The sequence below is a fragment of the Symphodus melops genome (genome assembly GCF_947650265.1).
Source record: "Symphodus melops genome assembly, chromosome: 3".
NCBI classification, from domain to species: domain Eukaryota; kingdom Metazoa; phylum Chordata; class Actinopteri; order Labriformes; family Labridae; genus Symphodus; species Symphodus melops.
In genome coordinates this window covers 16466032-16478251 of record NC_136693.1, presented here as the reverse complement: position 1 = coordinate 16478251, position 12220 = coordinate 16466032, and the positions used below count along the sequence as shown (strand labels likewise).

Here is a 12220-nt window from a genome sequence, read left to right as displayed (position 1 = left end):
TGGATATGCTTCTGTCGGGCTTGATCAAAGCCACCAAAAAAGGCTTCAGCAAAAAAAAAAAAAAAAGAAAGAAAAAAAGATGACTGACGAAGCACATCCCGGCCGGTTATGTCTGTGTGTGTGGGCTGTGCAGCTGGACACACACACAAAGCACACACTACTCCTGGCAGACACCCGCACCTTCACACACTTTACTGATGTTCCGCAATAAATATTTACAGACGCTTCCTGGCAGCCAGATAGTGTCCTGGAAGCCAGATGTAATTTACACATCTTTTTGATGCCGCCTCTATTTGCATTACATTGAAGAAGTGAGGGAGGGAAATAAGTGGTAGAGTGGCTTTAAATTTGTGTGTGTGTGGTTGTTGTGCTCAGTGCAGACTAGACTTTTTGGCATGTAAACCAAGGGTCAACATTTAATAAGCAGTGGGCCATGAGCCGAAGAATAATCATCTTGCACACTCTTTATACACAGTTATGAAAGGCTCTGCTGGAAATTTGATTCTAATCAAGACATTTACCTTCTACTCAAGCTATCTTGTTGACTCAATCAACAGAATATGTTTACTTCCAGAAGATTCACATAATTGGACTCATCTGGGGCTGGAGTTTTGCTTTCTTGTGCAAATCAAAATTTGGCTTATGTGGACAATCTGTGCATGCCTTATATGCTACTTTAAGTCATTGACTGTAAGGATGGCTGAAGTGTATTCAGGTCCTTCTCTTGTAATAAAGAAGCCAAAATAAACCATAGAGTCCCTTACATACTGCTCAATTGAAACAAGAGTCTGCACAGTATAGGGTTCAGCTGGTGGAACCCCACTATTGAAATCTGCTTACTAAAACACACATTTAACTTACCAATAAAAAGCAAAGATCACTCAGGTCAGTACAGTCTACAGCAAAAAAAAACATTGTCTTTGTCTTAAGCAGATATTTACTGTTTTCTTTTTATATTCATGTTTTTCAATATACTGGGATTTTTTTTTTTTTTTTGGAATAATAATAACTGGAATAACTTATTTGACTGTATTTTGATTTCATAGTTTGACCCATGTCTCATTTTTAAGTATGGTGGAAGCAGATTCTATGATATGTAGGCTACTGCAGCCAGTCAGTCAGGGTAGTTCTCAATGTTTAAGCTTCACTTTTTGGCCCTGTCATGTCGTCCATCTTATTGTACAGTCTCTGCTTAGAGCTCAGACATACTTTTTATCCGTCTGGCTACAGAGCCACCTGACGTCTACTGCAGACAAACTGGCCAAGTGCAACATATGGAGCCCCAAACAGACCTGGGGCAGATCAAGAGCCATCCAACTTCATTAATAATCAATATTATCCATATCTTACTCTCTCTATCCCCGCACCTGTTATCCTGCTCTCCACAAATCCAACTTCCACTCAGATTAATAGGCAAGGTGGCCATTAGTACCCAAGTTAGGCTTGGGTACCGATGGGGGATGCAGTTAATTTGGATAATATCACTGCCACATGTCGTCAACAACAGACTAACAGGAGGCAGGATTCACAGAGTGGGCTGCTCAGCACACTGCCTGCTGCCAGCTGTGAGGTCTGGATGAACCTTGAACAAAGAGTTGTCTCTCACTCTCTCCCGTGTCTCTCTCCCTCTTAATGTTCTTTCCACAGCATCTGTGTTACCTGGCACACACAAGCATGCCATAAATAATACCTGCACTAAAATATGTTGGCCCAAAATGAAAGGCTCTAATGAAGCTTAAGGGCAAGGGGATGCCACCGAAGGGCATGCGCTGATAGATCGGGTCATAGCTTTAATTGATGTTTATTGCGGATTGCAGGTGCTTCCAAAATTAACTTAAAAGTTGATTGGGCGACAGAACAGGCTGTCTCACTGGTTCAGCTGTTGAACTACAGCGCGGCTGCAGAGGCACAGGTGGCAGAACTTCAAATGGCAGAGCCAGGGGCAGGCAGACAACACCCAGTAAATTGCAGACATTGTCATGTTCAGTGTCACAGCATGGCTGACAGGGTCTGTGGAGCTCGCCGATGTTGGCAGAAACAAGACAGTGCATGTGTCATACTATGGTTGTAGATTAATGAGAGATAAGACCATGCCAGAGAGCATTGTCATTGTTGCACACAATTCATCGAACGCCACATGAAAGTGTTGAATCTTGTACCTGACAAAGTACATGGACGTTTGTGTATTTGCACTCATTATGTATTGCTGTGAAAACCTTTATTTACAAAATGCCTTACTAGCCAAGTGAGCATACCAGTATGAATGACAGTTTCCTTATAGTGTCGTTTGGCTTGATGCAGCGTGCTCGACATCTGCAGCAGTATGTGGTGGACAGCAAGGCCAGACCAAGACAGCATCATCCAGTGCTAATGAGAGACAGTCCTCCCATGAGGCTAGCAGAGATGGAGCAAGGTTCAAAGAGTTGAATAAGAAGCCCACAGGGGGCTCATCCAATTACCAACAAACTTGTTATGGAGTTTTCAATTAATTTCCGACTGATTCTCGATTAAAACTTTTAGTCTGTAAGCCTGTAGAAACCTATAAAGCTTTGGAAAGTTTTGTTTGTCATTCGGTTGTAGCTATTTGCAGAATAGGCTATAACAGATCGTTAATACGCTTTTCAAAGGGACAAGCTGTCCTCTCAAAGAGTGTGTCGTTAAATAACATCCTGTAATCCTCTGAAGAAGATGAAAGACATGTGTTTACCTGTTGTCACACACTTAACACCAGTGTCTTTGTATCCCAGTAATGCTGTGATAAAAAGCATAATTCCATTTCACTGCTGTATTTCAGTTGTAATCCCTCAATTACTGTTGTGTATTTTTCCATCTACACATTTTGTGGCCCATACAAAATCCAATATAGGAGATTTTCACAAGTCAAGTGCATTGTTCTAGAAATTAGATTAGTTTTTGAACCCGTGACAAATTCCTTAGTTGTACCTGTCAAAAGTGAAGGCTCCCTGTTGGCCCTTATCAAATTCAGTGAATTCATTTTCGCTCCAGGTACGGGAGTCGTGCGGGCAGAGGTTATTATTCTGTTTGTTTGTCAGCTTGTGATTTTCTGCTTCCAGTGAGGATGCTGCCGCTTTGCATCCAGCGCCTATTGTCTGCTGCCACCTGTTCCTTCATTACCTGCACATATTGCTCTTTGTTTTATTAACAGAAACTTTTGATCTACCAGTGCATCACAGTCTGGGATCTGCCTTTTTTTCTGATAAGGTCTCTAGTTGGAAGATATCAAGTTGATATGTGAAGACACAAAATCCACCTTTTCAGGGAAAGGAAAATGGAAAAAAAACAAAAAACTTTTTGGCGTTAAGGCTATGAATTTACATGAGTGACAGAGCTGACAACACCTGCAGAGGATGTTGTAGTGGTTTAGTAAGAAAGCTAAGTCCTTTCAGATTAGAATTTGCAGATTTTGTGTCCTCCCGCACTGTCGTCTACAGCAGAACTCTCTGCTGTGCGACCAGGCCAGACTCTTAAGGCATGGTGCAGTGGGTACATGCAGCCTCAGGCTTTCACAGTCCTCATTGCATTCTTCATGAGGTATTAAATGAATGTAAGAATACACGGACACACAATGCAGAGAAAATGAATGTGATCTAAATGCCAGGCCTCCATGCTGAAGGCAGGTTGAAGCAACGACGCTGGAGGAGGATGTTTGCTTAGTGCCAGCCTCATTAAGTCCAACAGCCCCATCCCTTCAACCGGCCCACAAAGTTGAGAAAGAACCGAGAAAGGTCAGGAGGTGGGATGAAATGAAATTAGAGAAGGAGAAATTGTGCCGTTAACGCTGCCATGTCCCGAGTATTGATTTAACTAATTGAAATGGCATCGAGGGAGAAACACCAGATGGGTCTCCTCTGGCCTGAGGTGGGTTGCTGGCTGGCTCTGATAGGATCCCATCTGAGACATACTGTCCCCGGGGTCCATGTTGATGCTTTCTCCATTCCCTGGCCAGTTTCTTGCTGTTATCTCCAGCCAGCACATTCTCTTGGAGGTGTTAATAGAATGTTATTAGACACTTTTCACATGGGTGAGTCGGAGCTTACTTGCAAAGCCACTGAAGGAGAAGTTATGTATCTTTTGAATTAAGAAAATGTATATTTCAGAAAGAATTAGATAAAAACAGAAACAGAAGCTGAGGGAAGTATGGGCTTTGAATGACTGACTGATCATTTAGAATAAGGTTGAAAAACATTCACAAGTGTCAGGTTTTTGGCAGGATACATAGATGACAACACATTACATAAGATTTGTTGAAGCAGCTACAACTAACCCAAACCCAAAGCTGGAGACTACCCTGGCAAACTGCCCTCTTGGTGGAGCGATCACTTAGCTGTCCCTGTTTAAAATTTCATGAAGTGTCTACAGAAATAGGACACAATATTTGTATGACTTACTATGAAATAGTATGAAATAAGGCTGCACAACTGTGAGACAGAGAATGTATTTGTTCAGTGGCTAAAAACTCTTTCTCACTGTGCAGTTGCATTATTCAGCTTCACAGGGCACTGTTTGTTTGTTTCTCTGATTTTCTGTTTGGATAGCTCTGCTTTAGTAATGCCTGTCATGTAGGTAGCACTCAAGCTTAAATTTGAACCTGTGGAGAAGCTCCGTCTAGCTTTGTAAAATCCAATTTATCACACAGAGAATCACAAACACACAAAAACAAAACACACCGGTCAGTGTCATCACTTCATGGCACTTTATGCGTCCCCTGCTATTCACTTACATGTTAGACTTGTTCCCCCCAAAGAAAAAATGGAAATCCAAATCAAAGTCTAAATTTGTTCTAACTCTGTCAGGATGAGACATTTTTTGAAAGATGAATTCAAGTTGTGATTATAAAGTCCTTTTCTCTGCATGTTTTTGCTTTTATGATCCTACTAATCATATCCTGACTGCCCCCTGGCTGCCTGTGTCCTCCTGTCCTGGTGCTACTCCATGCTCATTCCCAGCATGCACTGCCTGTAATTAAATAGGAGCCTGGTCCTCTTGACAGTATCTGTAGCTACGTTCTCTGCCTGGCAGCTTCCTCATCTCTCTCTTTCCGTATCTCTCTATCTCTATGGTCTGTCTTTCACTCACTCACTCACTCACACACACCCTCCATGGATGTCACAAAGGAACTGACTCTGGTCTCTGTCTCTCAAATGATTTAATTGGATGCAAACTCAGGAGCACAGACATCAATACAGAACTATATCTGCCATAAGGCAGAGCCATTAGTCAATACTTCGCCCTCCACATGCCGAAGGCTTTTGTCAGACCTAATTACCCAGGACTGTATTCAGTAGAGCTTCAACAGTGGGGGACTCGGACTCCGGTGGGATCTGGCTAGGATCATAGTTCACTTCCAGTGTACACGGTTGAGTTTAAAAGTTCACCAAAGCAAATATCACTCACTATTCTCTTCCATTTATTGCTGACAGCTAAATGACCTCAGTCATGGGACTTTTTAGAGTAGTGCTGTGTAAACTGGATTCATCAGATGTCAGAAATGAATTCCCTGCGAACAATGTTTTCCTTGATAGTCATATAAAGAATCACACAGGCAAAACAATGGTTATGGAGTTAATTGGAAGCTCTTTCAATGACTATATTAAAGATGCAGATAACAGGTTTAGAGATCTTTTTTTTCTAAATGGTTAATATTTGGGATAAAGTGTGATTATAATTGTCTAATGAGCACATTCAGTACATGTGCATACTTGATGTCAGACAAACTGATAATATCTATTCATTTTTTGAGAAACAAGATCAGTCATAGAATTGATGAGGTCAGTATTTTTACGGGTTTTTATAAACAGGGTTGTTATGTAGTTCGCCTTTACAATGATTAACTTCTTATTCAGTCTTGGTCATTAAACTGCAGCTCATGAAGTGGACGGCCAGCTGATGTGACAAAACACTTTGATTTTAAGTTAGTATTATAAGTTGGGATACTTTGTTGAAATTGTGACTGCTAAAATAGTTTAGTTGTTTTGTTTTGTTTTTTTGTGGGGGGGGGGGGGGGGGGGGGGATTTTCAATCCCCAGGCTGTAATTATATGCTGCTAAGTCTTTATTAAACCATTATGTCTGACAAGACACAAAACTGCTAACTGCATAAGTGGACCTTTCAGTCAAAACTTTTTGAAGTCCAGCAGAACATCCCTCTAACCTTGCCATGTATGTGTCATTCCAGGGTGCCTCGTCCAGTCTGGTGGTCAAGTTTGCAGACACGGATAAGGAGCGGACTCTGCGCAGGATGCACCAGATGGCGGGCCAGCTCGGCATCTTTAGTCCCATGACCATCCAGTTTGGGGCCTATGGCGCCTACTCACATGCTGTAAGTCTCAGCCCGGCGGGGGAGGAGACGGTGAGCTTTAAAAAAAGATAACAAAAATTGTTATGATTTGAGGGTTTAACTCACAATCTCTCCCACTAGGCAAGTGACACTCCCAGCAAACAAGTCCTTAAGTGTTTCACACCATTAAATGCCTGTTAGTGTCCAGATTTACAGAGGGTTCATGCAAAATACTGCACTATTTTTTTTATAATTTGCCATTGTATCCCTTCCTTTGAGAAGCTGCTGATCATGTATGCACAGCACAGTTTTACTTATAGTTGTTCGCATCCTTTCCACATCCTCTTGACTTGGTCTTTACATTTAAACCATCAACCTTATCTCTTTAATATTTCTGCGACTTACACATTTTTTCTTTTTCTCTTAAATATTTGTGCATGTAATCACAAAAAAGTCACACCCCCCTTCACCCCCTGCTGCAAGATCACCCAACCCCCATTTTTCATATTTGCACATGAAAGTCACAGCCTGGTTAGGAGTATGCGAGTTTCTGCACTCACACAGTAACTAACAAGTCTTCCTGACAGGTGAGAATCGCCCACTCAAGCACACTCCACTAACTCTGCCATCGCACCTCCTGTTTTGTTCTAAAACATATGCACACATTACACACACACACATCTATATGCAAAGTCTGCAACCTACTATACAGCCTCCGTATCATGTCAATATAATAAGCACAAGGCCAGAGCTGGGTTACAGTCACTGGGAAGCAACGCTGCAGGGCAACACAGACCACTCTGTTGAAGAACAAGGCTTTGGCCAAGCAAACAGAGATGTGAGAGCAAACACGCTCTGCTCCTGCGGCTATTTCACCCTCCTTTTTCCTTTTTCTGTCCTTCCCTCCATCCCTCTCCCGCCACTTGCCTCTCTCCCCACTGCTCTTTAATCCAACAGCAGATGATGCAACAGCAAGCAGCCCTGATGGCAGCAACACAAGGGTCCTACCTGAACCCCATGGCGGCCATTGCTGCCGCACAAATGCAGCAAATGGCAGCTTTCAATGTCAACGGCCTGGTGGCTACTCCCATGACACCATCCTCAGGTACACACGCACACACACACACACACACACACACACACACACACACACACACACACACAGACACACTCTCTGGAGCAAGAACAGAGGCACATACAAACACACACATGAAGGGCTGCTTGGACCATTCCTCACTGCTGCCCTGGAACATTTTCATCATTATCAAGAATTATAGAAGCAGAAGTAATGGAATTTCTGTTTTTGTTGCAACATTTATGAAGAAGCGGGGTCCAATTTCATGATGCAGACATTGTGAATGTTGAATTGAGTCTTATATGGAGTGATACATGGTGGTAAAAGATGTACAACATTCCTTGACACTCATTGGCAGACACATTACAGCCCGTCTCTCCCAGCTCTCATTATCTCTCTTTCTCTCCCTCTGTCTGTTGTGCTCTCCCTATGCGTCTCTGTGACAGTGTGTGTTTTCTGGGACAACAGCCAATCCGATGACTTTGGATGCAGAGTCCTTGGCTTATACAATATAAGAGCAAAGATTTGCACGAGATAATCCGGGACCCCGGTCTGAACTATCTTTTTGGCCCTTGTCATGAGGAGCTTTGATGGCTCGACACTAAGTAGGAAGGGGGCCTGAAGGCAGGGTCATTGCAAATGTATTAAATAGAGTGGCTTGACGCTGCACCTGGCATTTGTAATCCACAAGTCCTACATATAGCAGGTAATGCGTATCAAACATAATCCTACATGACTTAAATGTCCTTCACCTGGCTTGTAAAAATTATAAAAAACCAGCGACACAAAAGGGCACTGATAAGGTGCCGGACTAGAGGGAAAATGGGAACTCAAAATACAGAATGATAATATTTAATAGAATGATAAAAGGAATAACGCAAAGCAACCCATTCAGATTCAGCAAACATGGAAACCAGTGGAAAATTAATTGACATCACTGTCGAAATGAACCATTAAAAGGTTTCAGCAGTTCAAAGATTTGAAAGGAAAAAAAATATATAAAGATTTTATTTGAATTCAGCATTTACTAAATCATTCTGTTTCTTGAAAGGGCTATTAATTCGTGTTGCTTCATTCCTGTACCTCTGTCTTTGAGAGTGTAGCATGTGAAGCATGCACCCTGCAGTTTCCATAATGACTCTGTATTCATATGCAGGCACCAGCACACCCCCGGGCATCTCTGCCACAGCCGTGCCCAGCCTAGCCGCCCCTATCGGGGTCAACGGATTCAGCGCCCTCCCGCCTCAAAGCAATGGGCAGCCCACCTCCGAGCAAATCTACACTAACGGTATTCATCCATACCCAGGTGAGCTGATAAAGGTTTACATAAAAGAAACATGAGATATGCGTGAAACGTCTGCTTTTTATGGACCTCTGACTCTGAAACTTTCGATTGGCTGTAAGGATAGGAATTTATAAATATCTGATTATTCGAGTGACTCTCTTGATCGGAAAAAAGAGCATCAGTGAAAGTTGAGTTCAACAAGTCAGTGGAGACTAATCGAATTATATCACATGGTACAGTTTAGAAGTTGACAAGAGTCTTCTTATTACTTGACACTCTCATCACATCTCTTTCTGATCTGAACTGAAGCGTTTCAGACTCCAGGGTTAATCAACAGTGTCTTTGGCAGATTTCTGAGCAGCCATCCCCAGTATCATGATGAATCCATCAGTTCATCCATCAGTCCATTATGGTTAATTTGATGCGTCTCAGCCACGTCCTCGGCTTCTTAATGTTCCCCGGGACTGATTCCTGAAGAATTGACAGACACACTCTCCCTGTTTCTGCATTATGCAGAGGCAGCTGCAATTGTAATGAACTACAAAGTGGTTTGTTTGGCATGTTGTTAATATTTGATGCAAACATCTGGGGCGAACAGGCTCTATGAGGAACAGAGATTTGACAACCCAAATTTCTCCCACTCCCTGTGTGATCTCCCCCCCAATGGGTCTCAATTTCTGTCATGCTCTTTAGCATTCTTTCCCTGTTCTTTGTCCCCTCTGTCCCTTTTTTCTTCCATTCTTCTTTTTGTCAACACCCACTCTCTGTCTCTCTTTTTGTCTCTCTGCAGCACAGAGTCCAACAGTCGACCCTCTCCAACAGGCTTATGCTGGCGTCCAACACTACGCAGGTGATCTGTCTCTCCTTCCTCCTGCACTTTCTCACTCCCTCAATATGTCCCTTTCCCTTCCCCTCTCACCTCTCTCCTGCTCTGTTTGTCACATCAGTAGACACTATGACAGGTATAGAGATAGCCACACGACCAGCCAATTTCCTCCCGGATTAGACTGCTTTACATTAGGATTGTGAGAGGATTTTCAGTGGACTTTATTATACACCCACACATGAAAAAAAAGTCTTAATTCCAAAAGTACACCGAGAGCTGAGGGTCTGACCCTTGCATAGCCTGCTACATAAGAGGTGACATAGACCTATCATAACTACAGCTTTCTGCCTGATATCAGCTCTCATTAACACGGTGCAAGTCTCCCTCTCTTTCTTTGTGTGCCTGCCTAGTTGAACTGCACTCCACTCCCCTTTTTTCCTATTCTTTGTGTGGTGAACCAGAGCCGAGCAAGCCGAGCTCCAAGTCGTAATGCAATTTATTTATGCAATGTCTAAAAGGACGCCAACGAAAAATGGAATAATGATTTGAGTTTTGTTGTGTCAAATATGAAAATGGAGATGTGAAAAATTCCAGTCTGGTTCTCCCTTTGCAACAGCAGCCTACCCTGCCGCCTATGCGCCAATCAGCCAAGCGTTCCCCCAGCAACCAACCATCATTCCCCAGCAACAGAGGGAAGGTAAGAGCGAGCAAACGCGCCCACCCAAGATAAAAGGTGATAATTGCCATGTTCCATTCTAATGTAGCTGTGCTGCTTTGAATTAGCAAGGGAGGGAAAAAGCTGGCTGGGGAAAAAGTGAGAAAAAGGCTCCCCATTTAAAGAGAAGAACATTAGCAGTGAGATGGAAAGTTACTCTGTCATTATTCAAAAACTGCACTAATTCAAACTCGCAGCGTTGGACTGCTTAATCAGTCCATTACAATGTGTTTAAGTGGTTATAAATATTCATCAGATTAATTAGCTGCATGCATAATCATTTATTACCATTCCTGGTGTAGCGTTGGTTCTTATGCCACAGCATCAGATGTAATAAAGCATAGGATATATACAGTGATGCTAAATCACTCTTCTTGACGCCATTCGCCGCTTTCTAATATTCTTCTATATGATTGTATGAGACAGCGTAGAGTGGCATGAATATTCATTATAGGAATGTCGCAATTTAGTGTTTCCAGCATTAAAAGAAGTGATTGTGTTAAGGTTTGCTTTGATTATTTTTTTTTTTTTGTTACTGTAGTTCAAGTGCATGACGGGGTCACAGCAAAGCGATGAATCGAAAATAAAGTGGTACAGATAGACACCAACATATTTCCACGACATGCAAGCGCAATTTTACATCGCAGGAAAAGAACACAGTTATTAAGGACATCCATCTGACTCTGCTACCTTGGAACATTTTAATCTTTGGCAAGAATTAGAAGTCATGGTAACACACACACACACACACACACACACTCACACACTCACACACACAGCTTAAACTCAGAGACACACACACACACCTTCACACAAACACACCAAGCTATTCTTGGTTATGCCAGTGGCCTGTCTGAGTTGCGGGCTCCTCTGGGTTTTGGCTGCTTTCCCAGCCTGTCTCAGTCCACTGCCACAGTTTGCAGCCCTGCCATTTAACAAGAGACACCTAAACCGGAATACACAGTCACAGTCGAGCCTCAGCTTCAACCTCCCTCTGAGAGCTAACAATCTCCACAACACATTCCCAAAGTCTGTCTGTGCATGCGTGGTTGTTGACGAAAAACAACTCACACCCCGAAACACATTTTAAAACGGACAAAGCCCAACTTTAGTCTGTAGAATATGTTACAGACATGGTAGATTATATTTTGCGACGTAAAACATTCACAACCTACAGTATCAAGACTGTAATCACATCAGTTTATCCAAATCTCTTCCTTTTAACATGACCCAGTAGGGAGCATTTATTTAAATGCTCCCTCCATCACAGGCAACTACAAACACATTTTGTATTTTATTATGCCTCAAATTCTTCTGTGTTATTCAAACCGTTTCTTTCAATACCCACAGTGTGACTCTTTCTTCACTAAGGTGGAGTTTCCGGTGTGTTACGCTAATAGCGACAAATGTAGCCTGAAGACATTGGCCTCGAGCAGAGATAAAGAATGAGCTACAAAGGTTTATTAGCTCGCTTCTTTTAACACCACACCCCGAGAAATCTTTTAAGCTTTCATTCATTCAATGCTGAAAACTAATCAGATTTTTATACATAAATATTCTCATCTTCAAACTCGACCGAAGACTTGTAAAAACACTTTGATTGAAGTTTCCAATTCAAAAGGCAAACGATACATTTTGACCTTATGGAAATTCCTGTTTTACCCTAAAGTTCTTTTTATCAGCAGCCATGGATGTGCCATTAGAAGAAAAAAAATAGACCAAACAACATGCACTTTCAATTATGCCATTGCACTCATTGCAATATGAATGTGGATAATATATCTGTTATACAATTTACTTAATTCATGTATAATGTTAATTCCCTGTTCCTGATGTCAGTCAGACCTGATACAGTTCAGCTTTGTCTAGAGCAACAAGGACACCTTGGACAGTTTTAGCAGCTCTTCCTGATATCTGCAAGGATGTTTGGGAAAACCTGTGATTCACTCCAAGCTCCTTAACGTCAAAGATTATTCTAGGTTGGTCAATGTGGCAAGATCCTGATAATGATGTCTTTTTGAA

The 12220-nt window shown here is 42.2% G+C and overlaps 1 protein-coding gene across 9 annotated transcripts in view; it reads left to right on the top strand.

Moving 5' to 3' along the window:
- The window catches only part of celf6 (CUGBP Elav-like family member 6), a 127983-nt gene that overhangs the window by 103174 nt on the left and 12589 nt on the right, over nt 1-12220 (top strand). For 5 of the 9 annotated variants that reach the window (XR_013778807.1, XM_079340035.1, XM_079340031.1 and 2 more), the window contains 5 exons: nt 6196-6369; nt 7255-7402; nt 8529-8678; nt 9448-9507; nt 10100-10180. Coding sequence is in view for 8 of the 9 variants with exons in the window: in XM_079340035.1 (XP_079196161.1) it covers nt 6196-6369; nt 7255-7402; nt 8529-8678; nt 9448-9507; nt 10100-10180 (613 nt within the window). In the remaining variant the exon portion in view is untranslated. The remainder of the gene's footprint in view (nt 1-6195; nt 6370-7254; nt 7403-8528; nt 8679-9447; nt 9508-10099; nt 10181-12220) is intronic. The other 4 variants (XM_079340034.1, XM_079340033.1, XM_079340029.1 and 1 more) reach the window with 3 other exon arrangements.